Source organism: Meles meles, chromosome 5 (assembly GCF_922984935.1).
Source record: "Meles meles chromosome 5, mMelMel3.1 paternal haplotype, whole genome shotgun sequence".
Classification (NCBI taxonomy): domain Eukaryota; kingdom Metazoa; phylum Chordata; class Mammalia; order Carnivora; family Mustelidae; genus Meles; species Meles meles.
The window spans coordinates 24,457,838-24,485,467 of record NC_060070.1 but is presented as its reverse complement, the minus strand read 5'-3'; the positions used below and the strand labels follow the sequence as shown (position 1 = coordinate 24,485,467).

The following is a 27,630-nucleotide window of genomic DNA, read 5'->3' as shown; positions in this document are numbered from 1 at the left end:
AACAAAAAAAGAGGAGGGCTAACTTGAGAAATGTCGTCCCCTTTTTTGCTTTTTTTCCGGATGTCCCTACGACCCTGGTGAGGACGCGGGGCTCTCAAACGCGTGGTGTGCGCAGGCCAGGGCTCCAGGCCCTGCGGAGGCTGCTGCGGAAAGTTGCGGTCACGTGCTGAGGCCGCCTACCCCAGCGCACAGCCGGAGCCTGGGAGACGCTGGGCGGAGGAGCTGCTGCGTCCTCCGAGGGCTCGGGGGACGCAAGCACTCACTTTGCACATACAAACTCTGGAAAAAGCCCGGGTTGACCCTGCGTCTGGAGAAAGTGGGGCCAGGGGAGGGCGGGTAGAATTGCGGAGTGCGGGTCTTAGTTCTCCTCCCCGTCCCCGTCCCCCCACTCCTCCTCCCCGCCAAACGCGCTGCGGAGGGCAGGAGAGCAGGAGGTGTGACCCCTGACCTCTAGCCGGCCCACGCCCGGAGGACGGGCTGGCAAGCTCTTGTTCGACAAGTTCAAGCTGCTGGGAGAGCTTAAATAAGATTTAATCTCTTAGAGATCGGGGATCACCGCTCCCTGGGCGTATGCTCTCCCACCGCGGTGCAGGGACGGGGCGCGAGAGAGCACAGGAATCGAGGGAAGGCTGGAGGGAGCAGTGGGGGCCTAAGGCAGAGTAAGCTCTGCAGATTCCGGACCCTTCCTAGAGAGGGGGAGCCAACGAAGCCCTCTGGGGATGAGCTACAGAAGGGAAAGTTCTGCCTTCCAGTCGCTCCAGTGCAGATAATGGAGGCGACAGGGACTTCGCTCTGCTCCAGATGGGCTTTGCTTTGGGGAGCGGGCGGCACCCTCCCCGAAGCTGGTGCCCAAGCCGACTCCGCGAAGGCCGCAGGAACGCGGAGCCTCCCGCAGACCCCAGGCCCCCAGGCTCCCAGGCCCCAAGTCCGCACACAGCGTCCTGAGCTACAACTTTCCGTAGATAGTTGCAAAATGAATGATTACTCACCTCGGACCAGATCCAAGTTTTTACCCAACAGAAGGGGCACGGGACCAAGAATGAACCAACTCACATGGCCATATCCGGTGCGCACAATCACACACAAACACACAGCCACCCAGTTTCTTCCACGAATCTGTCTGGCGCTCTGGAGGAAAGGGGGGAAAGCGTTTTGAGAATGCTCCATCTCCCCTCCCCTTCCCCCTTGCCATGAAATATAATAATTCATTTTTATTACAAGAGCAGCACGGTCCTCACCATCACGCACGCACAGAGCCGCACTCCCATATTCACACTCTAACTCGTCAGCTCCGACAGCGCCTGCATTTTCTTTGGGAGCCGCTTGGAGGTTCATTAATATCATTAGCATTTAACCCCCTCCCTCTTCCCATCCCCTCCCCGCACATGGCTGACGTCAGACCCCGCCAGGAGTTGGGGGAAAAGCTAAGTGGGCCAGGGACGCCCTATTCCCCTCCCCGCGCCTGCCTGTCAGAGCGCTTCTGGAGATATTACAGGGGACCCAGCCCGCAGCGACAAGCACAAAGTCACGGGGTAATGAACTTCGGGGACCCTTTGCTGCTCTGTGCGCGGCTCTCCCCGGAAACCGGGACCTGGCCGCCTGTTCCCTCGGAAGACTTCACAGCAATCTAGTTTCCCACTCCGCTCTCGGGTTTGGGCAGCGCGGAGCCCATCTGCCTGAGACCGCGGTTGTGTTTTCCTTCTTTCCTTAAAAGAGCAGCGCTCAGTAGAGATCTGGCCACACTCCGCATGCCTAATGTAGAAGGAGAAATTGAAGACTGAGAGACAGGAATGGGGAAAGAGAGGGATTTTGCTCCGTAGGAAGACCATCTTCGTGTCTCCATCTCTGTCCTTCACTATTCCTCTCTTGCTGTCCTCCTCCCATCCTCCTCGATCTGCCTGTCCGTCTCTCCGTTTGTCTGTCCATGCGCGTGTCCCTACCAAGCAACATTCCCAGCAGCTGCGGTTTTGCAAGAGCCGGGAAGAAACTTGAGGATGCTTAAATTCCCACCGTGGAACGAATTCTGAGCGCCCAGGGAGCAGCGCAGCGCGCAACCGACACCCACCTGTCCGGCCCGGGAGCCTGCAGGCTGGAGGGCGGCTGGAGAGCGGCGGCGCCCGGCGGCGAGGCGGGCGCTGCCGGCCGGGACTCGGGCAGCGCCCACCAACCGCTCCGCCCCGGGACAGCCAGCATGAGCAAGCCGGCCGGATCAACAAGTGGGTACCTTTGGGGCCGCCGCGGGGCTCAGGAGCGCTGCCTGGGGTGGGCGGGAGGGGAGGCCGGGGAGGTCCTGCTCCGAGAGCTGCAGCTCCGAGCCCGGGAAAGGGACTCCGGCGGCGTCTGCGCTTTGGCCCAGCTCCTTGTAGACCGTGAGTCGGGATGTTTCGTGGTGAGGGAAGAAGAATTTCGTTACCTCTGGATTGTTGGATTCCCCCTGCTACCTCCCACCCGCGCCCTGATAGGGTAGGAAGGTTGAGACCCAAGCAGCCCACCAGTCGCGCGAGTTGTCTCCGCTTGGCAGCCAGGTGCGGGGAAATGGGGGGCGACGGGGGCGGGAACTAGGCCGCAGCTCCAGGCGGCAGCACAATAACACGCTCGCTCAAAACTCCGAGCTCCAGCGCGCAAAAGCAACTCTGCGCAAAGCGGATTTGAATGGAATGCTTTGCACCCCGTTTCTAGCTATTTCAAATAATCCTGCAAACTGGGAAGCAGAAACAACTTAAAAGTCACATTTTCCTTAATCCTAAATCCGCGTAGGTCATAACTGGGGAATTTAAAGTATGGCGAACCGCTCCAGCAAAGAGGGGACCAAATCCCTAATCCCAAGGATTTTTCGAGCGGAGCTCGGCAGAGGCAGGAGTGTGCGGCCTGTTCCCTTCGCGCGCTTCTCTCCTTCCTCCAACTTGCCTAGCTGGTGGCTCGCCTTGAGGATGCCGAGCCCCGGTTGATCTCTAACTGTCCCTAGACGCTGGAGTGCGGGGTTAAGTGTGCGCGCGAGGGCATCTGCCTGCCCAGTGCCCGCCGAACCCGAGAATGTGGAGGCCCAAGCCGGCGTTGGGCGGGCGTTGCCGCAAGGCTTGGATCTCCCCGGGGGCATTTCAGTTCCCGCCTTCCGGTGGCCGGGGGCTGCCTTTTCCGGGGCCCACGGCTGGGGGTGGCCCCTGTCACAGTCCCCAGGCCCGGAGTTCTCTAACCGCCCTTGTTGCCTTCGCCTATAGCATTTTGGGCACTCCGTGCTTTCCTCAAACATCCCCTCCCCTCACTCGCCCTCATTGTCCTGAGTCTTTGAAAGTTGGGAGAATCCAAGATACTTCTGAGCACTGATGCTGAGGTCCCACTTAATTGGGAAGCAATTCACTTTAAACGGTTGCTCCGGTTTGGGTGTTACCATTTTTAAAATTCAAGTAAAGTGAACATGAACCAAAAAGAGGAAAGGAGAGCTGTTAAAAGTAGGGCAGAGGGAAGAGAGAGGGAAACTTTGCGGCCGCCCAAATCGGAGCCAACCCTTGAGGAGGCCTGGCGTTCCAGATAGCCTCAGGCCTACGCTGGCCCTTGCTGCTCTGGTCTCTGGGAAGCGAGGTGGGCTCGCTTTTTGCAGCCCCTGTTCCCGCGTGTGAGGTCCTTCCCAGGAGGTGCAGAAGGAAACCCTTCCTGCTGCATTCCAAACCCCTGTTGCAGAAACCAGAGCCCGCGGCCTTTTGCAGGCCTTCTTGCTACCTCCCCGTGACAGGCCCTCGCCTCCTTCCCTAGAAGTAAGGAGCTGCGGAGTCCTTTGCCCACTTGGGGTGCGGAGCCCCTGGGTTTGCTGTGTGTTGGGGGTACTTGTAAAAAGGAGGCCTCGGAAGAGAGGGAAGGGCCCAGCGCGAAGCTCGGTTCGCTGGGGGCCGCACCCGCGTGCGGTGGACGGGGACTCAGGCCAGCCGTCCGCACTCAGGAAGAAAAGGCTGGATTACATGCTGGGGAAACTTGGGAGCTCCCCAACTCCCCCAAGAGCCTGAGTTCGGCCTCGGAAGCCTGAGACCTGGCGCAGGTTTCGGCCGCCGTGGTGGCAGTTCCTCAGGCCGGCAGGAAGGCTGCCCCCGCCCGCAGCGCCGCTGCATCCCGGCCTTCTCCAGACAGGTGGCGGCAGCCAGGCCCGAAAACTGAGGCCTTCCGGCCCCGGGCGGCGAGGAGGTCGGCGCGCAGCGGGCGAGGTCAGGACCGAGCCGGGCCGTGAGGTCTGCAGCCCCAGCCTCGCTCGGTTTCGCACAGCTGGAGGGCAGAGCGATGTCACCCGGGAGCCCCGCCTGGGTGGTAACAAGACCCGGGCCAGTCACCCCTGCAGCCCAGACTAACTTCTTTCAACAGCCTCTGATGGTAATTACAGTAATCGAAGCTGCCATATATCTTTAGGCAATTATGACACACAAAAAGCCCCGAGGGGACCCCCTGGCGAGGGAAGTTAAGAACGGTTTTCCAGCCTCAGGAAACTCCCGCCTGCCTCACGTCGGAGCTCGCTCGGTTTGCTAAATGAGAGGAGCTTTGCAACGGGGTCAACCAGCTTGTCTCGTGACCCCAAGTCACCTTAACGTGGCTGGGTGGCGGAGTCTGAGGCTCAGACCCGCTCTGCCCCGGAATTTTCGAGGCTCTCCCTCCTGGGCCCCGCCCCGGGCCAGTCTGCCTGCCTCTAATCTGCCCCGGGAGCCGAGGCCCAGAGGTCTGCTCGGAGGCAGGACCCACCCGCAGCGGTGGTGGCCCTGCCCGGCGACTGTCGAGGAGCCCCGACCCCCGCCCCCAGCTGGAGAGGGGTCACCCGCCCCGCACCGGTCCTCCCTGCGCCCCATGGGGTTCTCCAGAGATGTGGTGTGTCCCTGTCCTCCTGTCTGGATGGGAAGGGGGGGGTGCGGAAGAGGGGGAGAAATACCACAACTGCTGCTCCTGCGCGCTCATCTTGGCATCATCCAAAGTACCACTGGGAAGAGGACAGCTGGGGCGACAGGATTGCTGAATCCCAAACATGGACCCCAGCTCAGCCAGAGGGCGCGTGTCATGCTGGGAAGGATGGTTGCAAAATAAGGAAACCAAGTTTGCTGTTTCCAGTGGGAGTGCGATGCGGCAGAGCTCGCGTCCCCGGCTGCTGGGCGCCTGTGAGTTCCCATGGGCGCAGTGACAGGCCCAAGGGGGTGAGGGACGAGCCCTGTTGTGGCTTCGCCTGGCTCTCTCCAGCCGCTTCCTCCCCCCACCAAGCACAGCCTCTCCTCCCACCCTACGGGAAAGGGGGCTCCGAGCTGGTGGTCGCTCCGCTGCGCGCCTCCCCCACCGGCCTTTGTCGCCGTCTGAATTCCCATGCTACTCTTTTTGACGGGTCACTGGTGGCTCTATAGGCAGGTGCTATGGCGGGGTTGTAATTACCCCGGCCGAGCTTGGTCGTTATCGAACCCCCACCCCCACCCTGGCCGCTGGGCTCTCCATGTCCCCCTCCTTCCCGGCCCCCAGCAGCTCCTCCAAGGCCTTGCTCAGGGAGGGATGCCCGCCAGGACGCCTCGGAATCCACGAGCAAGTTTCCACTTCTGAGACCTCGGGCCCTCCCCCCGTGGCACCCTCTCTTCCTGTTACCCTGGCCCGGTGGTCTGACTCGCCGCCCTGCACCCCAGCCTGATAGCGTTCCCCAACCTGAGTGCTCCGGGCAGCAACTGTCCAGGTTCCCCGAGGAGGCCTCTCGGGCCCAGACTGGAGGCCTTGGGTGGAGTCGCGAGGGGAAAATTCAATGTAAATAAGTTAATTATTACCACCGTCATTACTTTTATCAAAGTGTTGGTACTTTAATACTTTGTTTGCAAGAATAAAGATTCCTAAGCCCCTATGAATGGCTTCGGGTTGGTTGGACTCTTGAACCTTAGAGCAAAAGAGTTCCCTCCCCCGGAATGCTGGAATACCACCTCTCCCGAACGTTCCTCCAAGGTCCGTCCGTAGCCGCCCCCGGCTTGAGGGGATTCCAAGAAAAGTTCTCTTGAGCCAGGCGACCGTCGAGGCCACCAGGGGTGGAGGGCAGTCTAGAGAAACCAGCTAGGTCCTTTAAAGCATCACCCTTCCACGGCGGAGGAAAAACAGGCAGGAAGGGACCCACCCGGGGTCCAGTGTGAGGAAGCAGGTCTCAGCGCTAGAACTTGGGGAGCGGAGGGAGAAGGGGTTGCTGTCCCGCGCTAACCTGGGGACGAACCGCGCACGCGCCACTCCCTCATTTGCCCAGCCTGGTGCTAGTTACTTTGGGGGGAAAATGTTTTTTCCCTAAAAGAAATAATTTCTCAAAAGCGATCCACTAAGCATTTTTTAAAATAGGTAAAGCGAAAGTTGGGCAATTACCACTACCCTTATTATCATTAATAATCCTAGTATTAGCATTACAATAATAATCCTAATAATAACAACCGCCCGGCAGCTCAGAGAAATCTCGATTGCCTTCCAGCTGCCATCCCCGGTTCCAGCCGTGTTTGTTTTTCTTCTTTCCCCTTTTACATTTCAAGTTTGTCTCCTCGCGCGCTAACAACTTTCTCTGTTAAATGCGAGAGCGGGGGAGGGAGGCGGCCAAACTTTCCGCGGAGCAGAAAGGCAGCGGCGGGCCGTGCTGCCGCCCGGGCCTGCTGTAATCTTTTATTCCAAAATGGGTCTCGGCGATTAGAAGAGACCCAAATACATGTAGCGGTGCATGAATAATGCTCATTGTAGGAAACTGACACTTGCTCAAGGAAAAAAAGTTTGGCTATAAAATCACTTCATTATTTGCTTTTACCGCAGCTTCGGTGCTAATCCCTTCAGAGGTCAGATTGCTTAGCATCTCTCTCTCCGGCTCCCCTTGCCTCCCTCTTCTCCGCCCTCCTCTCCCTCTCGTCCCTTCCCCCTTCCCTGTCTTTCCTGCTATCTCAGGCCGTATTTTAGATATCCCCTGTAAAGTGTGTGGCGACCGCAGCTCGGGGAAACACTACGGGGTCTACGCCTGCGACGGCTGCTCGGGGTTTTTCAAACGGAGTATCCGGCGGAATAGGACGTATGTCTGCAAATCTGGAAACCAGGTACCTCGGCCAGGGCTGCACTGCCCGCTTCCCCTCGGCTGCCTCCCCCTCTTTTGTTTGTGCCAAGGCCTCCTCCGGGTTTCCAAGCTGCTGAGGAGAGACCGAGCCCTGACCTCTCCCTTCCTCTCCCCTCCTCTCCCCTCCTTCCCGCCTCAGCTCTCAGAGGCCCATCCGCGTGGGAAAGGCGGGAAGAGGTAAGGGCAGATATAAGAGTCTGCTGGGGCAAATCTGAAATCCGGGCTCCTCCCTGCGCACACACACCCACCCCGCTTTTTGTAATCCTCTCACACACTTTGACACTGGGTATGACCCACACCCAGTGGCTTTAAATCCAGCCCAGAGAACCTAAGGAACTTTAGAATCCAAACCACACGTTGCAAGCTGGAGAAAAGGCTGTGCTATGTTGCCTGTAGCCTACCCCCCCAAGCAGCAGCCCAAGCTCAGTGCCCTGACCACTGCCTGCCATGGTGGAAGTAAAAGGCAGAAGGCATCCATCTCAGGCACCCCGGGAGGAGTGTGGCCACCTGGAACACAGGACTTGCTACGGGAAGGGCTTTGTCTTTTCAACTTGGGAGAAGCAGGACCTCTCTGGAAGGGAGCAGGGGGCTGCAGCTTCCATGAGGCTTTAGCTCTGCCTTGTCAGGAAAGGGCAGAGTGAGCAAGAAGAGAAGGTTCTCAAGGAAGGGGTAACTGGAATCCTCTCCAAGGCTGCTTAGAAGATGGGCCTGGTTGGTTGTGTTTTGGTATGGAGCTGGCAGAACTGCCTTGAAAAGACAAGGGAGTTAGAGCATGGGCTTCGAGTGAGGCAGAGCTTCCAGAGAGAACAAGTAGGACGCCCTGACTCAGTTTCTAGCTCAGTAATAGGTCCATTTGAGGGAGATCAGCCTTTTGGTCCCACACTGCCTTCTCCTCAGCCAGGCACGCAGACCGTCAGCACAGAGCCAACACCTTGACTCCCAAGAAGACCCCGGAGAGTGTATTAGTCAGAAGTCATCCTTTGGTAACCCAAATGGTAAAACACCTCCACTAATTAATATTTATGATATACACATGCACACACATATTGTCTGGAGCTAGCGAATTATTCTTTTTCTAAAGCTATGTCTGCTCATGTCAATTTCACATAGATTTGGATTATCAACAAGAACAAGAAGATACTTACATTTGGATAAGTTATTTTGAACTCCAACCTTGGTACCCGTTTAATTGGTCACACAGCTCTGGCTCACCATATGGACATATCACATTATACTCAGGCAGGACTGTATCCCTATAGCCCCACAGGAATGGGGTATTACTCTGGGTTATCAGATTTGAGCAGGCTTCTACTTAAATTACCTTTTAATTTTATGCACTGCACAGAATTAGGAAATCAAAATCTCAGATGTTAATGCTTGATATTTTCAAAGGGGTTGGCTATCAATTCGAACATATTGATGTCAGTCCAAGTCCTTGTAAAGGACTGATAATAGACTCATCAGGCTTGGTGTCCTCTCCTTGCAGAGAGAATAAATGGGCTGAGCTCAAGCACTCCTCTTTCTCTCAAGCTTCAGATATTTATACACATTTGATCTGATTTGAAGACGCTCCTAAGAACAAGTGAAGGCTTCCATTTTGCATTAGCTTGTTTATCAGAATACTAGGAAGATAACATTTGAGGATAGACATACGATTGCAATTAATAACAAGTTCTTTAACTCTCTTTACACTGAGCTATTACACTGGCCAGCAAAGATGCCCTGAAGAATTCATTTAGAAAGCAAAAATTATTTCCTTTATCTCTTGTATTCTAAGATTAGATAAAATTCCAATTTGTTATTAACAGTAATGAGGACATATAGAAATTGTTACAAACCTCTGTGCTGTCTTTATTTTAAATACCTCAACATATTTTAAATCAAAAGGGTGGGATCTCATTTTAAAAAAAAAGTGTATTCAAATGTGTCATTTTTTCCTAAGGGCTATTTCAGAAAATGTGCCTACCCACAATTCGCACTATATGAGTTTTTTAGATTATGAAGGAAAATAAAAATACATTTATTTTATTCTCTTTATTCCCACGGTACTTGTAACAGTTGCAAGTCATATAAATACAGGAGAGCACCAAACTTATATATATTTCGGTGTGTAAAGTGTATATGTAGATATGACTCTTTATGTATCTATGTGTATATGTTCCCTCAGTAATAACACCTAACAGTGAATGAATCCCATAAGAAACTTTCTCTGTAAATTTCCTCTTGTAATAGCCAATATATTTTCCAGAAAATTGCATTAGGTAAAACATTTTTTCTCGTGCTTCTCAAATAAATATTTCTAAGGCAGTAATTAGCTCTCCGCACATCCCCCCCCCCAGGTATCATGCTAATATTCTCAGTCCATATTATCGTTTTGTCAGACAGTCCATCACATTATCTTCTTGGTCATATTTACACAGTGAACATTTCAAGATCTTGCCCAGGCCTTGGGCTCTTCCCTTCCCATCCTCACCTCTGGAGGCCTTGCCCTGCTAACCACTCCGGCTTCTGCCTCACCTTCCAGGAGTGGCTGTGTTTCCGTCAATCTGGGCTGAGGCCAGTCTTTAAGACAACTTTAACATGCTGGTTAGAAGGATGGCTTCAAGTACAAAGCCAAGAATGAGGAAACAGGAGAGTGAGGACTAAATGGGAAACATGTATCCGACAAACAAATGTCCCCCCGCCTCAAAGTGACAGAAAGAGGTAGACTCGAAACCTGAAGGTGGATAGAATAGTTGGCAGGAGGGGGGCGTGGTGGGGATCCTGGCTGATGAGCCTCGTCCTCTGGGTCTGGTCGCTGTCTTCGGTCCTGAAAAGTCTCGCCCCTGTTCCACCACCTCGGAGCCTGGCAGAAGCTCCTCTCTAGAGCTTCGCCTCCCAACGCTGCAAAGTCAGGCAAACCAGGCGCTTTGACCCCTCGCCTGTTTGGGGAAAGACTCTTCCTCCTTGTCCACTTTCACAAGGTTGGGGGCTGTTCCTTTTGAAGTAGCCCCCAAAATCCTGGTCCTCTCCCTACCTTAGCCCTGTTCATGTCCAAGGCCTTCGAGTTTTGGGACCCCAGGCTTGCAGCTCCCAGATTGGTGGCAGGGACCATTCCCGCCTCCACGTTTTCCCCAAACCCCTGTTTGCATCTCCCGTCTAAAGGCCATGGGGGCCACTGACCGCCTGTGCTCTGTTCCAGGGAGGCTGCCCGGTGGACAAGACGCACAGAAACCAGTGTAGGGCGTGTCGGCTGAAGAAGTGTTTGGAAGTCAACATGAACAAAGATGGTAATCAGTACAGCTTTTTATTTCTCTAATGTTGGTTGACTAGTAAGTAAATTATATGTACAGAAAATACATGGCACGCCAATGCATGTAAATCATCTCTAGAGCACTTCTTTCCAGATGCTGGGAATTGGCCTCCGACTTTCAGTCTTATCCGTTTCTCTGCATGAGCCCCTACCCCCATCCCACTGAACTCTAGAGGTATGGCCCATAACCAAATAGGGAACTTGCACCCCGCAACCACCCCACCCCCATGAAGACAGCACTCTGGGGGAACTCACTCTGCTGGACACTCCTTCGGGTTTCCTGGATCCTAATGCCTCCTCTCACCTCTCCTTGCAGCCCTAAGCCTGTTAGCACTCCGCAGGATCTCGAAATCTGGATGGTCTCCGAGGCTGGAGACTGTGGGGACTAGGGGACTGTTGGAGGAGGGAGGGCAGAGACACAAGCTCACGGAAATTCAAGCCCGTGTTTGTTAATTCATCAAGACTCCAAAACCAGGACGGCCATTGTGGCGATCTGGGCTTTTTCTCTCGGTTCTACATAAAGGGGCTGGAGAGGCAGGGAGACGCCCGTGGGTGCCTCGCACAGCCGACTTTCAGAAGGATCTTAAAAGTGCGCAGCAAGAGCTAGAGCCTGAGATACTTTCCGCGGGGAGAGCGCAGGCTGAGTGCGAGCCCGGTGGTGGCCTGGCGAGGGCGCCCCAGGCCTGGCCCGGGCCCCGGGGCCGGGTCATGGCCGGGAGGGAGGAATGGGGCCTTAGGATAGGATGCTGAGAGAGTTTGCCTTGGCGACAGTCCGGGCCGGGTGGCAGCTCCAGGAGGCACAGAGCCCACTGGGGAGAGCTCCTTCCTCAGCGGCGCAGGAAGCAGGAGGGAACGTCCAACCTGTTGAACTCGTGTATTGACAAGTTGTCAAGCTCTGCGAGCGGAAGATTGCCCTGAATTAATTTGTTTGTTTAAACTGTTGGCGGTAATTGTCACATCTCCCTGCCTTCCTCCAGCACACTCCAAGACGGGCTCTCCCTCGGGTCCTGTGCTCCTGAGGCCCTCGGAGGCTAAACGCCACTTCCCCGGGGGTGGAGGTGGGGGGAATCACCATTGGGCTGACCGGGAAATGCTTGTGCAGGGACGGCAGTGCCTGGCTGGGCATAGGGCTCCTTCTCGCCTTTGTCGCTTCCCCACCCCCAGGGTCTCTGGTTTCTCTGCGACCTCCTCTGGGTGGGGCAGAGCCCTGAACGGACAAGAGAACAGGCCTAGTCTTGCTGGAGGTTTGGCCATTATCGTGACACTTGGGGTCCGGCTTCTCCCCTCGGCCTGGGCCCTCTCGTGCCTGCAGTGTAAGAGACAGACGACCTCGGAGCGTCCTCCGCCCGCACATTCCCTGTCCCTCCCTCTCTTCACCTCTCGAGTGACCCCGCCTGCCCAGGCGTGGCGTTTGGCCCCCGGAGCCCTGCAGCGGCTAAGTGTGGTCGAGTCTCTGATCCTGGGCATTCGCCCATCTGTGTGTCTCTGCAGCCGTGCAGCACGAGCGGGGGCCTCGGACGTCCACCATTCGCAAGCAGGTGGCCCTCTACTTCCGCGGACACAAGGAGGAGAACGGGGCGGCCGCGCACTTCCCCTCGGCGGCGCTGCCCGCGCCCGCGTTCTTCACCGCAGTCACGCAGCTCGAACCCCACGGCTTGGAGCTGGCCGCCGTGTCCGCCACCCCGGAGCGGCAGACTCTCGTGAGCCTGGCTCAGCCCACGCCCAAGGTCCGTGTCCTTGCTGGGCCCAAAGGAGCCCGGTGGCAGCTGAGGGCGGGGGCGGGGCGCCCGTGTCTTCGGAGCTAGGATGGGTGGAGCCAAAGACGGAGCGACCTCGCGTGATGCTCGGTCGGGCTCTGCCGGGAGCTGTCGGGCCCCCCACTCTCCCCGCCTACGCCAAGAGTGTCCAGATTTTGGTGGACTGGCTACACACGTGAACTCCCTGCCCCATTTCCCATAGAGTCCCTTCCAGCAAGTTTGGGGTGGGACCCAGGAATTTGCCCCTTAAAAAAAAAATGCCGTGAGGTGGAGTCCTGGCTGAACCGAGGGGCAACCTAGGTATTGCTGGAGACCAGAAGAGCACTTCTGTTTTTAGGGAAAAGGAGTTGGCTGCCGCTGGCAGAGAAGAGTCCCCTGTGGCAGATCGCAGGGATCTGTTTTTCTGGGGCAAAGCTGTAGGGTCCCTAATGAGGCAACAACAAGGGGAGCTCACCCAGTTAGGACGGTTTGAGGAAGCTCGCTTCGTCTTCCATCTTCCGCTCTCCCTTCTGAGATGCGTGTATTTCTACTCGGATTGAGTCTCTTTTGAGAAGGGCCACAGCCTGAACACTTCAAAAGGCTGCCACCTAGGGACTACCTTCCAGGCTTCCAGCTGGTACCTACCCAAAGCACCCACTCCAGGCCTCGAAGGGGAGGGCCAGCTGCAGCCCCAAACTGCAGGGAAGCCAAACACCTGGGCACACGCACAAGCACAATATTTAATATTGCTTTCTTACCCTTGATGTGTATAATAAGCTTGGGAAAGTAGTGTTATGAATATGTTGTCAGTTATGAATGGGGATGCTCTGTGAATGATTAAGATGTCTAATTGAAATATTTCCATAATATACTAATCCTTTCTAAAAATACTCATATGCATATTTGTGTTTGGGATGCCTATTAATTTATACTTTTTTCACATCTATTTTTATTTACACAAATGCAAGCAGCTCTTGTCTAAATTGGGAGACAGGCCTGGCACTTAGCTCAGTTGGAGGAAAATTTGCTGCAGGGGATAGAAAAGCCAGATGCCCCTCTGGAAGAACAGGCCCCCAGAGACTGGAAATGGGCCTTTCCCAATGGTTATTATTTCTCAAATTCTATAGATATAGATGTTTGTTTTTTTTTTTTTGTCTACCGATGGCAACTGCGTGTTTAAGCAGAACGTCCAAATGCCTATCTACTTCCCCAGTCTAATTAGGAAATTAAAAGGTTGGCTCTTCTTGCAAAGCTGTGGTTTCCTCACTCTGTGGTGTTTCTCTTTCTTCCCCGCTCAGTATCCCCACGAAGTGAATGGGACCCCGATGTATCTGTACGAGGTGGCCACGGAGTCCGTGTGTGAATCAGCTGCCAGGCTTCTGTTCATGAGCATCAAGTGGGCTAAGAGTGTACCAGCTTTCTCCACGCTATCTTTGCAGGACCAGGTATGACCAGGAGGGCACTGAGCTCTTGCGGAAGGGGACTGGGGGAGAAACAAAACCAAAAAAACAACAGTGGTCAGCCTCATGAACCTGGAGGTTACCTGGATAAATCACAAAGGCCAGGCGTCCGTTCTTAACGGCAAAGAGGAAATGATTTTTATCAGCTTCCTAGATGGGTTCAAAATATCTGGCTATGGAATCCTTACTAAGAAACATAATTATGTTATTTCAGGAAAGTTGGATCTGGTCTATGAAAAACAAACAGACAAGAACATTAGCTCTCTTTTTTTCAAGTTTAATTGAAACACCAAATTTAATCACAAATTTTTAAAAGATCTTAATGACAGTAAAATTGCTAATAAAACAATGTTTCTTAAGAATACTGGACCTGGCAGAAGTAAGTGTTGATTGTATTCGCCTGTAAGATTTTCAGAGCTAGTCTCATTGTTTTATGTTCACAGCTGTATATTTTCCACTGCGGTACTCATGGCCTTGACCACTAATTGATGAGCATGTATGGGTATGGGCTGCCTTGCAGACCTCCCACAGGCCAGGATCTTCCTTGCTTCTTGAAGTCCTTTATGAGATTTTGTAAACAAATGGGCATTGTGCATAATTCTGTGGTTGTAAATGACAGTCAGAGAGAGAAGTATATGCTGCTAAAAATTACATCTTACCAAAAGCCGGAAATTTTGTTGTTAGAAATCGCAGAGATTGCATCTGCCAGAATTTTTCTAATCTTAAGGGAAAGAAAGAAAATGAAGTGTTCATAAGCATTAGACGTTACCAGTACATTCATGGAAATTAATGACAAATTTCTCAAAAGGCTAATAAGTAGTTTTGAAAGCAAGTGGCTTATTTCTTTAATTCATTTTATACCTAATTAAAGCATAATGGTGCCCTTTAATATGAAGTATGTTTCCTACAGAGAGACCTAGAATGTGCTCAAAGCATTGAATCTTCTAGCATGGGATGTTCTTTTATCCATAGCCTGGACTTTCAGACATGGTGAGAATTAGATATTGTTTACCTTGCATTTTAAAGTATTATTTTCTGTACCTAATGCAATAAAACTAAAAATAAAGCATTTTCAAAATTAAACCTTTTTGGTCTGATTGTGATTTTGGTTACAAGCCTTCACAATTCAGCTCTTAGCTCCCAAAAGGAAATACTTTCACATAAATCATCAAGAATTGACTGGTTTTTGAGAGATTTTTTCAAAACAGACTTTTTTTTTTCAAAATAGTTAGGTTGTATCTTTGACCAGAGTTGCGGGTTGACTCTAACCATTTGGGTGTGTGTGTGTGTGTGTGTGTGTGTGTGCGTGTGTGTGTGTGTGTGTGTGTGCGCACGCACAAGCCCACGCGTATGTGTACTGGCTGCTTTCTCTGAAAACAGGTATTTGTATACTCGTTAATAGAAACAAAATTTACTTACTGTCTGCCACTCAACCCTTCAGTGGAAACCCTTCAACAACAAGCAAACTACAATGAAGTGGAATCCGGTATATTAATTTGAAAAAGGAGTCAGATTTTCATTTTAAATATTCAGTAGCACATTTTATTAGAGTGAAAATGACAAGCACCTTGATGCTGTCCACTTATGAGTCTCAGAAAAATCAGGCAGTGAGATGAGGTAAACTCAGCAAAACCCGATTAACATAATTACACCCTGATTTCCCTGCATGCCTCTTGGGAATTAGTGATCTCTCTTTCTCTCTCTCTCTCCCAGCCCAGCCCCCCAACCCTCTAGGAAGATGGGGGCCCAGATCTGCACGCTTAGTCTGTAATCCTCAATCCTGATAATATCAGCATTTTATATGAAGGGGATCTGCCTGCTGAGCTGCTAGTGGCATTTCATAGAGCCTGGGTCTCTGGAGAAGTTTCTAGGTGGTCGGGAATGAATAGCTACAAGGCCAACAAGGGTAAACCCTTTTCCAAAGGAAGCTAAGTTTGGGGCATTGGAATGGCTGGACTCTCAGATGCCTGTGCTTATCTATAGGCACCTTTTCAAAAAGGCAAAATGTGGGAAATAAAGGAAAAGCTGGAATATTCAGAGGAAAATTTACCAAGACAGGCATTTAAAACACTTTTTAAAATAATGGAAATTTACATATTGAAATTGTTTATAAATTTATAAATTACACACTATATTATATTATACATCTATTGTATGACAGCTGATGCTTTTGGAAGATGCTTGGAGAGAACTGTTTGTTCTAGGAATAGCACAATGGGCCATTCCGGTTGATGCTAACACTCTACTGGCTGTATCTGGTAAGAATTGCACAATTTAATGACTTTGTTGTAGAAATTACCATAAAAATACATTACTGAAAAAAGAACAACATGTAAAGAATAACAAATTCCTGCTGAACAATAGAGTATACCTGTCATTTATAAATCTATATTTAAATGCAAATAATGTTGTTTTGTTGTATTCATGACTGCTTGCATTGTTATTTAAATGCAAATTACTGTGTTTGTTATCATCCAAGAGAAGATTTTATATTAACTTTCATACAATATAGCCGGTTTACATGGAATCAGATATCTTAGAGTGACAATTGAATAGATATTGATATGCAGAATTCTGTCAAAAATCAATATTAAATCGTGAAAAATGCCTTCATATTAGAGCATTTATTCCATATTTCTATTCTAGGCATGAACGGTGACAACACAGATTCCCAGAAGCTGAACAAGATCATATCCGAAATACAAGCTTTACAGGAGGTTGTGGCTCGATTTAGACAACTCCGGTTAGATGCTACCGAATTTGCCTGTCTGAAATGCATCGTCACTTTCAAAGCTGGTAAGCTGACACAGACCCCCGCCACTTCTCCTTCCCTGGGTGTGCCACCTCCCTCACTCAGCCACCTCAGAGTCCGGACTGATCCTTGCACAAAGAGGGGATGGTTTTTGAAGGGAGCCGATAGCTAGGGCTGGCCCCATTTTCCGTGGTGGGGGCCCTACCTGTTCTCCGGCCGGCCCTCCATTTTCAGCGAGGTGCTTTCCCATCTGCATTCCCTGCGCTGCTTTTCATAGCTTCTCCCATCTTCGTTTCTAGTTCCTACACACAGTGGTTCTGAGCTGAGAAGTTTCCGGAATGCTGCCGCCATTGCAGCCCTTCAAGATGAGGCCCAGCTAACCCTCAACAGCTACATCCATACCAGGTGACTCTCGTTTGCCTTGGCCGGGGACTTCAGAAAATCGTTTCCATTGAGAATGTGTGAGCAGGCAGGAGTCAGCCACTTCAAACCCTGTGACCAATTATCCTGTTGCCCGCCCACTAATATAGTTAGAACCTTACTTACCTCGCAGGGTGGGTGAGAGGAGGTGGTCAGATTAGATTATCCAAGTGAAAACATTGCCAGACCCCGAACAAGTTGATCCATCAAAACGTTTGGACACATTTGGGTGAATGGACCCTGATAGGGGAAGGGTCAAAAATGAAGGTCAAAGTGTTATGATCTGTTAGCTGATCTATTAGAGAGTGGTCGCATCATCCTTGAGAGGCCGTCTGTAACTCCGTCATGACTGCTGTTTGGCTTTGGTGACTGGTATCCATTGAGTTACTTTGAGTCACTTTTGGCCGAGCAGAGCCCATTGGCAGAGGCTGTCCTTGGCTCGTTGTAGAAACTCTCGGCCACTGGGGCTCCAGCGGGGCTCCTCCTGGCCCACCAGTGGACAAGTCCACCAGGAGGTGTATAGACTCTGATTTCATTTTCAAATGAAAAAAGGCAAGACTTTTAAATAAGAGTCGTGGAACACTGCTAGCTTCGTAAGTTAGGATTGCGATAGATCTGAGGAATAGCATAGAATAGAGTTGCTTATGGTTGTTTCTTCTTAGATTGACCTTGAAAGGAAGCCCATGGAAACCTTCTCCAGCATCTCAACATCACCCACAGACACAGTGCTGGGAGTCATAAATTGAGTGGCTCTGGCTGTTCGTGCCTTCCTCATCTAGGGGTGGGAGAAATCCCAAGTCAGTTGTATTCACTGGGGGGAACAGAGCTTCTGCTACGAAGCTGCTTATTTCTGTCATAAATCCTCCTTTGAAAACTAACGAATAAACCTGTTCCTGTCCATGGAATATCCCTGAAACTCTGTTGAGTGACAGTGCCTGGGTACATGTCTTTCAAATTAAAGTGCTGTTTTTTAAAAATTATAAATACGTGTTAAATTTCCGAATGTACGGTAAACACTTCATCGTTGTTCAAAATTATAAAATGGAGCAGTCCGTAATTTGGGCACTTTTTGCCCACTACAAACTAACTTGTATATCATGACTGACTCCGACATTTAGAGTCATTAAGGTGGAAAGAACATCACGCTGACAAGAATGTGACATCCACTTCCTGATTCAGTCAAGCCTTTGCTGAGTACTCGCTCCATGCAGGGCTCCTGGTGAGCATGGTGGGACACCAGAAAGAACAAGACACTTCCCACTTATCCCTCCATGCAGTAGACAGAAGTGTTCCCTCAGTTCAGACCAGAGAAGAGAGAAAAAGCAAAGTGGGCAGTGGGAGAGACGAATTCTAGTCGGTGAGGAAAAGAAGACGACATGTAAGCTGAGCCTCGAATGGCAGGCCTTCAGCAGGGGAGAAGGGCTGCGAGGAGAGCCAGCAGAGGTGCTGTGGGAGGTGCCAGAGTCCAGGAAGGGGAGTCTGAAGGGCAGGGCCCACCAGAAGTTTCTTCTAGGGTGACCTGAGAGAGTTCAACCACAAATTAATAAAAGTCTACTTTAGGAAAATGGCAAATATACTACTTCTCCCCAGCCTCACAACAAGGAGATGATTCATTGAAGGAACACATTTGCTTTGACAAGGAATTTTTAGTTCATGATATGAGCTATAGCTATAATTAATTTTTTTAGAGAAGGGGGAGGGGGAGAGAGAGAGAATCCCAAGCAGGCCCCATACTCCATCCGAGATCATGACCTGAGCTGAAACCAAGAGTCAGATGTTCCGCTGACTGAGCCACCCAGGCGCCCCTGTAATTAATATTAATACCTAGAGTCATACATAGGGCGAAACTGCATATGTCTCATTTCTTAGCTCCTTCAACCAGAGAACATTATCCTCTAGCACTTTCCTGTCTAGAAAAATGAAATCTGAAATTGAAATGAAAAGTCAGTATTGCAAACTGAGCTAATTATACATTAATTGTTAAAAATTGCAAACTCAGCTCTGTAGGCCACTTCTCTAATTATCTAGGACATAAGGAAAAGGCGAGGAATTGGCATTTCACACAAACTATGTTATAACTGAAGATCAAACACACGGATCTGTGACAGACACAGAACACTTATGCCTGAAAAGGAAGCTTCCCGTTATTTATGCTCAGGGACACAGATATTCTAAAAAATAATATTGAGTGGTTAGGCACGCTCTCTGCCTCACACGCATGCACGTGCACGCACACACACACATTGTTACTGTTTCTGGGTAGTACAAGACTCCATATATAACAGACAATTCATCTTTGTTGACTAACCAGCCCCTTCCTAACTAGGAAATAAAAGAAGCGGGTGAGTAGGTGAGTGGATAATCTCCATGCAGAAAGTCAAAATTTAATGGTCTATGGATTCTCCAAAATCCATCCTTTCTGGAAGTTACTACTTCCCACAGTCGTTCCTCACCATGGGAAAATTCCAGCATGTTGAGTGAGGGCTGCAGACATGGCGGAGGCCTGTCTAGGCCTTCCATGGCCTCCCACCCACTGTAGGGTTCTTGCTCCTTGGCCTGACCCCGGGAGGGGAAGCAGAGCTGTTGAAGAGAGTCAGGTAGAAGGGAGATGTGGATCTGGGGGTTCCATTCCATTCCATTCCTTGTCCATGGGCGATAATGAAGCTGGGCAGCCGAACAGCCAAATGAGGTCCTCAGAGGCCCAGGAAGAATTATCAGCCTAGTATCAGGTCGAAGAGAGGGATTTCCGGGTGCCGAAAGCTAAGAGACAACAGGGACCATGACTCCCCTGGATTCTATTTGCAGGCTGACATTACGGGTCAGTTAAACTCAGCGTTCAGCTACCTAGCTCCTATGAATGAATTTTGCTATCTATCAGTTTCTAGCCCTCTGTGGCCAGGGACGGGTTAAACCTGGATTGGTTACTGACCGGTGCTCCTGGAGCTCAGTCTTCTGGGGGGTGTGCCGTGGAGGAGGGAGCCCTCCTTGTGAAATACATAGGTAGCTGATTGCAAACAATTAACGGAGGAAGCATCCAGGCCACGGCGAGGTTCCAGGCATCTAAGGGCAGCAGAAAATTGAACTTGCCCATCTGAGCACAGACGTATGTTGGACATCAAGAGGGGAAATTGTTAAGCAATTTCTCACATCTTTAATTATATGCCAATTTCATTGACATGAAAGTTGGATGGCACTACCACCCAACAGAACTTAGTCTTTAATTTGCAGTGTAATAAGGACGGAATTATTCCTGAGAGTGACTAAGTGTAATGCCTGAATAATAATTTGGAGAATGGCTTAGAAAAGGAAACCATTTTATGTGAGGAAACGAGCCTGAGGAAGGAGCCTTGCGACTCAGAAAATGTGGATGTTAGCGCTACCCTTTATCCTCAGCAGCATGGCGATTTCCTGCCTTGGCAGACTGCAGTGTATTATCTGACGTAAACTTGGTATCACGTTTCTTTTTTTTTTTTTTTAAAGATTTTATTTATTTATTTGACAGAGAGAGATCACAAGTAGATAGGGAGGCAGGCAGAGAGAGAGAGAGGGAAGCAGGCTCCCTGCTGAGCAGAGAGCCTGATGTGGGACTCGATCCCAGGACCCTGAGATCATGACCTGAGCCGAAGGCAGCGGCTTAACCCACTGAGCCACCCAGGCGCCCGGTATCACATTTCTTAAAATTATTTTTCCGGGGTGCCTGGGTGGTTCAGTAGGTTAAGCGTCTGCCTTTGGCTCAGGTCATGATCCCAGGGTCCCAGGATCGAGCCCCGCATCAGAATTCCTGCTCAGCGGGAAGCGTGTTTTTCTCTCTCTGCCCCTCACCCTGCTTGTGCTCTCTCTCTCTCTTTCTCACCTCCCTCTCTCTCAAATAAATATAATCTTTTTTAAAAATTAAAATTACTTTTCCTCCAAACAAAATGTAAGCCCTTTGCCTGATGTAGAGACAGTCACCACGTGATTTGGGCAGCGTCATTTAGGCTCTTCTTGCCTTGGCTATTCACCCTGCAGAGCAGGGCCAGTAGCACCTGTGCGGGCCTCTGCTACAGGGAGGGTGGGGTAGCGCAGAGGCCCAGCCAGGAAGAGGATGTGCCTTCAAGTATGGGATATGAATTTCCATAAGGAATGGACCTTACCTTGCTTTCATGGCTTCTCCTCTTCCAGATACCCCACGCAGCCCTGTCGCTTTGGAAAACTCCTGTTGCTTTTGCCAGCTTTACGTTCTATTAGCCCATCAACCATAGAAGAAGTGTTTTTCAAAAAAACCATCGGCAACGTGCCCATTACAAGACTGCTTTCAGATATGTACAAATCCAGTGATATCTAAGCTACGAGTCCCCGCTTTTCAGGATGGGACAGTGTCTGACCAACTTCTACCCACGGAGAACAAGCCTCAACTAACAGACCCTTCAGGAAGCATAAACCTGGGAATGTGTAGCCTTCAGAAAAACATGCCAATGGACGCAAAACAGTTCCAGTCGCTTTGACCTGCTGCCTCCCCCAGGGCAGGGCAGCAGGGAAGGAAAGGGGGCGTCACAGGACCACTGGAGCCGGAGCCGAGAGAACTCCTTGGTGCCGTGCCCTGGGAGGGGGGCCAGATCGGGGGAGTTGCTACAGGCCATGCCATCCTGCCTCTTACCTGGAAGACCGGGCTGAACTCTCAAAAGCTGAACCATCCGTAGAACTTTCTTTTCTTTTTTAGCATATGAAGTTGGGTAACCAAATAGAGCTCTGTGTATAACATCATACGGCAGCCTTCAGAACTATTTTACGTTGGAGAATTTATTTTAAAAATAATGGTTAGGTTTTCAATCAAAAGTTTTATCAAAAGTTTTTCTTCTATCATAATACATCATGAAGTGGCCTTCAGGACTGAGTTAGTAAGTGAAAGGTAGCTTATGCCGTGAGACTTGTTTTCTCTCCTTTCTCTCTCTTTTGTTCTTCTCCTTCTTCTTCCCCTCCTTCTCCTCCTCCTTCTTCTCTTCAATACCATAGGCCGGGCAACCTTGTCCAGGGAACTGGTGGACGAAAATGAGATTCACACCAGGACTTGAGCTTGGATAACATCTCAAAAATAGAAGAGCTTTACTAAAAAGAACGCAAGTTGACGGAGGATGGATGAAACAGCAAAACCAAATAAAGCGGAGGTGAAGGCGGAAGGAGATCGCTGTCCCGTTATCAAAGTGCTGAAACCAAAGGCGATGGGGGTCCAAACTCGTGTTTCCGCGAGTCACAGGAGAGTAGCTGAGCAGAGACATGACGCCAGAAGGAACCACGTGGAGATGAAGGCTAAAAGGTTTCTTGATTGATCCATGGCTAACAGCCTGAGACTCTTCAATGCCTTTCAGAAAACCGGTTTCTAGTAAAGCCTTGAACACACGCATGCACACACACACGCACACACACACACACACACACACAGTGTCCTACACTATAAGCTGCTCCTTTGGTATGAATCTATACTTATGGAAATGTAGAAACAACCATTTTAAAATAGCTGCTGTACTTTTCACATTTTGATTTCTTAGGTACTAGCACTGAGGAAAAATATTCAGCACTTGGACTATCATAGGATGAGTAAAACTTTTCTTGTACAAAGTGAATTAACTGATTTGTGAAGTTAAAAGGTTGTACTCATTGTATTTACAAAGAATAAAAATATATTGGATTTAAAGGAATGCTACCTGATTTCTTAGCCTCCCTCCCTGGCTGGTTCTTGCCCCCAGCTCCGAGGTGACCGTGGCAGCTGGTGTAGAAATTAAACCTCGGAGCACCCCAGCCTGGAGAACTGAACCACAAAGGCAATTTCCTTTTTACAGTGAATCCCATTTGTAAAATGATGAATAAAGAAATAAAACATAAGATTCCGTTCTCTGCAGCTCTCAAATGTAATTGCATCTGTTAGAAAAATTGCTGTGTGAAGAAGAAAGACGCCGATTAACAGAGTCTTCATTCACTCATTCCTCTAACTCTCTTCAGTCCTGACCAGGAACTTGAAATCATTTAGTGATCAAAAAAGATAGAGTGTGAAGGTCTATATCGGTGAGTAAGATGTAGAAGGAGCAGTAGGAAGTGGGTTCAGATGTTCTCAGCAAATCTCAGGTCACTGGCCCCAATGCAAGTGGCGAGGGGCGGAAATCAGAGGTGCCCAAGGCCAAGGGCGCTGTGGGGTCCCCCTGGGCAACAGCTCCAGCGAGAGCCTGGAGCAGACTGTCAATTCTTGGCTAAACTGATCCTAGAGATTGCATGTGTGGAAGTTCAACCAGCCGGGCACTCCTGTGCCGAGTCCACAGAGAGGAGAAGAGAGGCTTAGAGCAAAGCAAGGTACTTAAAGATATGTGCAAGAACGTCCCTTGTAACACTGCTCGTGTTTGAAGAGGAGAATGTCCACCAGTGGAGAACAGGTAACTTGCGGTATATATAGTATTCTATAGAAGGCGTGCATTTAAAGCGAGTAGACTGGAACCAATGTATTCAGCAAGGGTCCATGTTGTGAACTACAGTGTGTGAGTGGGTGGGAAGTGAATCACAAAGGAGACATAGAGCTTGGTGTTTATGTAAAGTTTAAAGCCTACAGAACAAGACCAGATTATGTTTATAGATATATAAATATATCATAAATACTTAAACATGAGTAGGATAAACACTAACTCCATAATAGTGGTTACCTTTGGGAATGTGTGGCATTAGTGAAAGGTACCAAGAAGATGCTAGAATGTTTCTGAGATGTTTCTGAGGAGGGGGGCAGAAGGGTATCACCGACTTGTACTAAAATCCGTCACAAACACAGAATCTATTTCAATCCATTGAAAACTGTCTCCGTAAAGTTAAGAGGGAATAAGTTTCGTGGGATCTGCCCTAGAACACATTCCCACTGGAACTGCCTGTTTGAGGCATAAGCATGAATCGAAGCTGGCTTTCAATGTTTGAAAAAGCCCAGAGTTAAAAACTCTCTTCTGGGATTTGGGGATCTCTGGGGGCTGCGGCTTCGGTGCTCTAAGAACCTTAGTGCTTGCCTGGATCTTAAGGCAAGTATCCTCTGCGGGCTGGGGCTGGGGGGCTGGGGGGCTGGGGGCTGTGTCACAGGGGCCCCCGGATATACAAGTTCAAGTTAGACCATTCCCACATATGGGATTTGAATACACAAACAAGAGGAGGTGGGCCTAGCCAAGTGACTTCTGCAGCCAAAAACCAGTCTTCTGGGCTCTTTCTCAACGATGGTTTTTCTACATCTGGGAGGGTTGCTTTTCAAAAGTATTATTTACTTACTGTGACAATTAGGTGAACAGTCTTACCTTTGTGTTCGAATTGCTTTTAGTCGTCCTTTGATGTTAGGGAAGAGAAAGAACAGCCGGTGAGTTCAGGAGCTCAATCAATAAGGCTCCCGAATTATTTCAAACCCTTAGAATTTAGGTTTTTAGTCTAATTTAGGAGCCTAGAAACCGAACCCCTTGACCAGAGATGTGAACTGTGGTTGCCGTCCTTAATCTTTTTTTTTTTTTTTTAAGATTTTATTTATTTATTTGACAGAGAGAGAGATCACAAGTAGGCAGAGAGGCAGGCAGAGAGAGAGGAGGAAGCAGGCTCCCCGCGGAGCAGAGAGCCCGATGCGGGGCTCGATCCCAGGACCCTGAGATCATGACCTGAGCCGAAGGCAGAGGCTTTGACCCACTGAGCCACCCAGGCGCCCCCGCCGTCCTTAATCTTTAAAAATGGAAACCCTCTGCGTTTCCGCAGATTATTCTGGTGTGTTTGTCTCTCTCTTGTGGGGGTACACATGGTTCTGTTTTATTCTTTTTAATATCTGCCTAACATTCCATTTTATGGATTAACTTGTCGATCCAACTAACCCCTCACTGACAGACTTTAAGTTACGTGCTGTTTTTCACCATAATAAACTGTAAAGAACCATCTTTCCATGTCTACATCCACGGACTTGGGGTATTTCTGTAGGAAAAATTCTTAGAAGTGGCCTTTCTGCATCAAAGATTATATGCATTTTTAATTTGGGGACATACAACCGAACGGCTCTCCGAAAAGTTTGGATCAATGTGCGAGTACTCCTGCCAAGAGGGTACGAGAGGGCCCATTTCACTGCTCCGAATTTAAAAGTGCTTAATCAGACACGGGCTTGATGAACACTTCAGAAGCTGTTAGAAAAATACAGAGCCCGCCTGTGTTTTGGTGCTGGACACGCCTCCGCCATGCTGCTTCCCTGGCTGGCCAAGGAGGTCTCAGCCTGTCCACCATCCAGCTCAAGTCCCCCGATTTTTCAGTCCAGACCTCTCCAGTGAGCATTCGAGCGCACCCATGTCATGAGGCCTGTTGAGAGAAAGTAGATAAATGATTTTTTTTTTTAAACATAATGTAAAAGCAGCTTGGCAGCCACTTTCTGGAGCTAAGATGCTGCTCTGAGAATCTCAAGCCACTCATTTTACAATAATATTTTTTATAATCACTTAGGAAAAATTGAAGAACAATGACCCTCTTTGATGAACCCCAGTGCCTTTAGCACAAAGGACGCATGGTTTATTTTATTTCGTATGTATTTGTAAATCATCTTTTTATTTTTTTATTAAGATTTTTATTTGTTTATTTGTCAGAGTGAGAGCACAGGCAGGGGGAGCAGCAGGCAGGGGGAGAAGCAGGCTCTCTGCTGAGCAAGGAGCCGGATGCGGGACTCAATCCTAGGACCCTGGGATGATGACCTGAGCTGAAGCAGACGCTTCACCAACTGGGTCACCCAGGTGCCCCATAAATCATCTTTTTAGATTTGTGAAGCTCGTTTTGGGATGTGAAGTAGCTGTTTGCTCTGAAGACTGCTGACCAGTACAGAGACCAGCAGGGAGGGTCATCAGAATTTTCGCCACTGCTGAGCTGGGCTCCCCGGCCGCGTGCACAGGGCAGTCTTCCTAATGTGGTAACCAGGATGTTGCCACATCGCCTGGGCAGCTGTCTGACCTACCCCGGTGTTGCAATGCTCTCCTGGGAAACTGTGAGTAGGGTCAGTGCTTTGAGGAGGCTGAAGTCCTAGGTTTGATTCTCAGGAGAGCCGGGGGACTTATTCTCATTCTTGTCCTCCGGTGAGGTCAGGAGACCAGCAGAAGAAAGTCCCCTCGGTGACAAGAACCAGTCAGGTTAAGTGGATCCCCAGATGCGCTCAATCCTAACAACTTGCCCCCAGATCCTTTCATTTAGACAAGTCGTTCTCCATCTTGGCTGCTCAGAGGATCCCATGAGACGCTCTCATAGCTGTCAGCGTCCGAGCCGTGTCCCAAGCACGGTGACAGCAGAATCTCTGGGGGCAGGGCCCGGGCATTGGCCTGGGAGTCAGGCTAAGGAGGAAGTCGCGAGGCCCATCCTCAGTCAGGAGCCCCGGGCCGGGGGTTCGCGTCCAGGCTCCAGGATCATCTGATGCCTGGTTACTCTCCCACTCCTTGCTGATGACCTTTAAAAAAAGTTAATTCTTTCCCCTCTCTCCTCTGGCCTGTCATTGAACTCACCCAGCTGATTGTGGCGCTTGTGATTGAGAACCTCTTCTGACCGCTTCCCTTTCCCCAGAAATTAACGTGATCATTAAGGCTTATAATTTCACTCACCAGTGCTATCAATCAAGGGGCTGCGAAGCAGAGTTAAGAGTCCTTTTGTAATTGGCAGCGGCCTGTGATTCAGAGCGAGTGTCAGGGCCGGTGGGGAGGCTGAAGCTGGGGAGGGCCTGGCGTGCAGGGAGGGGCCGTGCCCCCTTGAACTGACTCCCCAAGCTCTTTGTGGCCAGTCGCCGGCTTCACCAGCCCTACATGTCAAAAGAACGAAGCCAGCCCTTGCCCATAACACTTCAGGCTACCCCCTTGCCCACCCCATACTGCAAGGGGAACAGGTTCTCTTCAGGACTCGGGACTAGGAGACAGCAATGGATTCTTTAGACACCGGGCAACTCAGAGTCACGTTGGGCAAGGGCAGTGGGTCCAGATTATCTGTAGTTCAGAAGTGGGTTGTTGAGGCTGTCAGGCCTAAAGACTACCACTCCTCCCTAATCCCTTTGTTCAGAGATCCTCTGGAACCCCATAGACAGCAGCTAAGCCTGGGGGCAGTGCACAACCTGTGCCCCCTTCCCCAGCCTGGAGTATCTCCAGGCTGGGGGCTTGTGATCAGAGTGGCCCGGGGATAGTAGCTGCGTTTCCCCCTCCTGGGAGAGTTGGCTTGGCTGATTTGGTTTCAAGTGCACACAGTGCCTGGTGGATCATCTCACACGTACACAGGAGGTGCATTGTGGGCCAGGGGTGATAGGGTAGTTAGTTTTATTTTATTTTATTATTTTTTGTCTGCATTTAAAAATTTTTTATATTAACATATAATGTATTATTAGCCCCAGGGGTATTTTATTTTATTTTTATTTTTAAAAAGATTTTATTTTATTTATTTATTTGACAGAAAGAGACACAGCAAGAAAGGGAACACAAGCAGAGGGAAGAGGGAAAAGCAGATTCCCCAGACTCCCCATTGAGCAGGGAGCCTGATGAGGGGCTCGATCCCAGGACCCTGGGTCACGATCTGAGCCAAAAGCAGATGCTTAAAGACTGAGCCACCCAGGCGTCCAGCACCCCACTTATTTTTATTTTATTTTATTTAAAGATCTTATTTACTTGACAGACAGAGATCACAAGTCGGCAGAGAGGCAGGCTGAGAGAGGAGGAAGCAGGTGCTCCGCTGAGCAGAGAGCCCGATGCGGGGCTTGATCCCAGGACGCTGGGATCATGACCTGAGCCGAAGGCAGAGGCTTTAACCCACTGAGCCGCCCAGGCGCCCCAGTTATTTTTATTTTAAATAAAACATTATAACAACATTGGAAGTGACTTTCTTTTATTAGATGATAATATAGGAAAATCTGGAGGGGCAAAAATCATCTA

The 27,630-nt window shown here is 50.0% G+C and overlaps 1 protein-coding gene across 1 annotated transcript; it reads left to right on the top strand.

The window, feature by feature from the left end:
* Positions 1-1,512: 1,512 nt before the first annotated feature.
* NR2E1 (nuclear receptor subfamily 2 group E member 1) lies at positions 1,513-22,397 on the top strand. Its single transcript, XM_046005617.1, has 9 exons — positions 1,513-2,216; positions 6,904-7,049; positions 10,248-10,335; positions 11,850-12,085; positions 13,393-13,539; positions 15,716-15,812; positions 16,201-16,350; positions 16,606-16,711; positions 20,888-22,397. Exons 1-9 carry the CDS (start codon positions 2,192-2,194, stop codon positions 21,048-21,050), a joined length of 1,158 nt encoding a protein of 385 aa, XP_045861573.1. The 5' UTR covers positions 1,513-2,191; the 3' UTR covers positions 21,051-22,397.
* The last annotated feature ends 5,233 nt before the right edge of the window (positions 22,398-27,630 follow it).

Excerpts from the sequence above, each read along its gene's own strand:
- NR2E1 (XM_046005617.1), top strand. The coding sequence starts at position 2,192 with ATGAGCAAGCCGGCCGGATCAACAA. Across the intron at positions 2,217-6,903 it reads CAAGCCGGCCGGATCAACAA|GCCGTATTTTAGATATCCCC; the intron begins GTGGGTACCTTT and ends CTGCTATCTCAG. Across the intron at positions 7,050-10,247 it reads TCTGCAAATCTGGAAACCAG|GGAGGCTGCCCGGTGGACAA; the intron begins GTACCTCGGCCA and ends GCTCTGTTCCAG.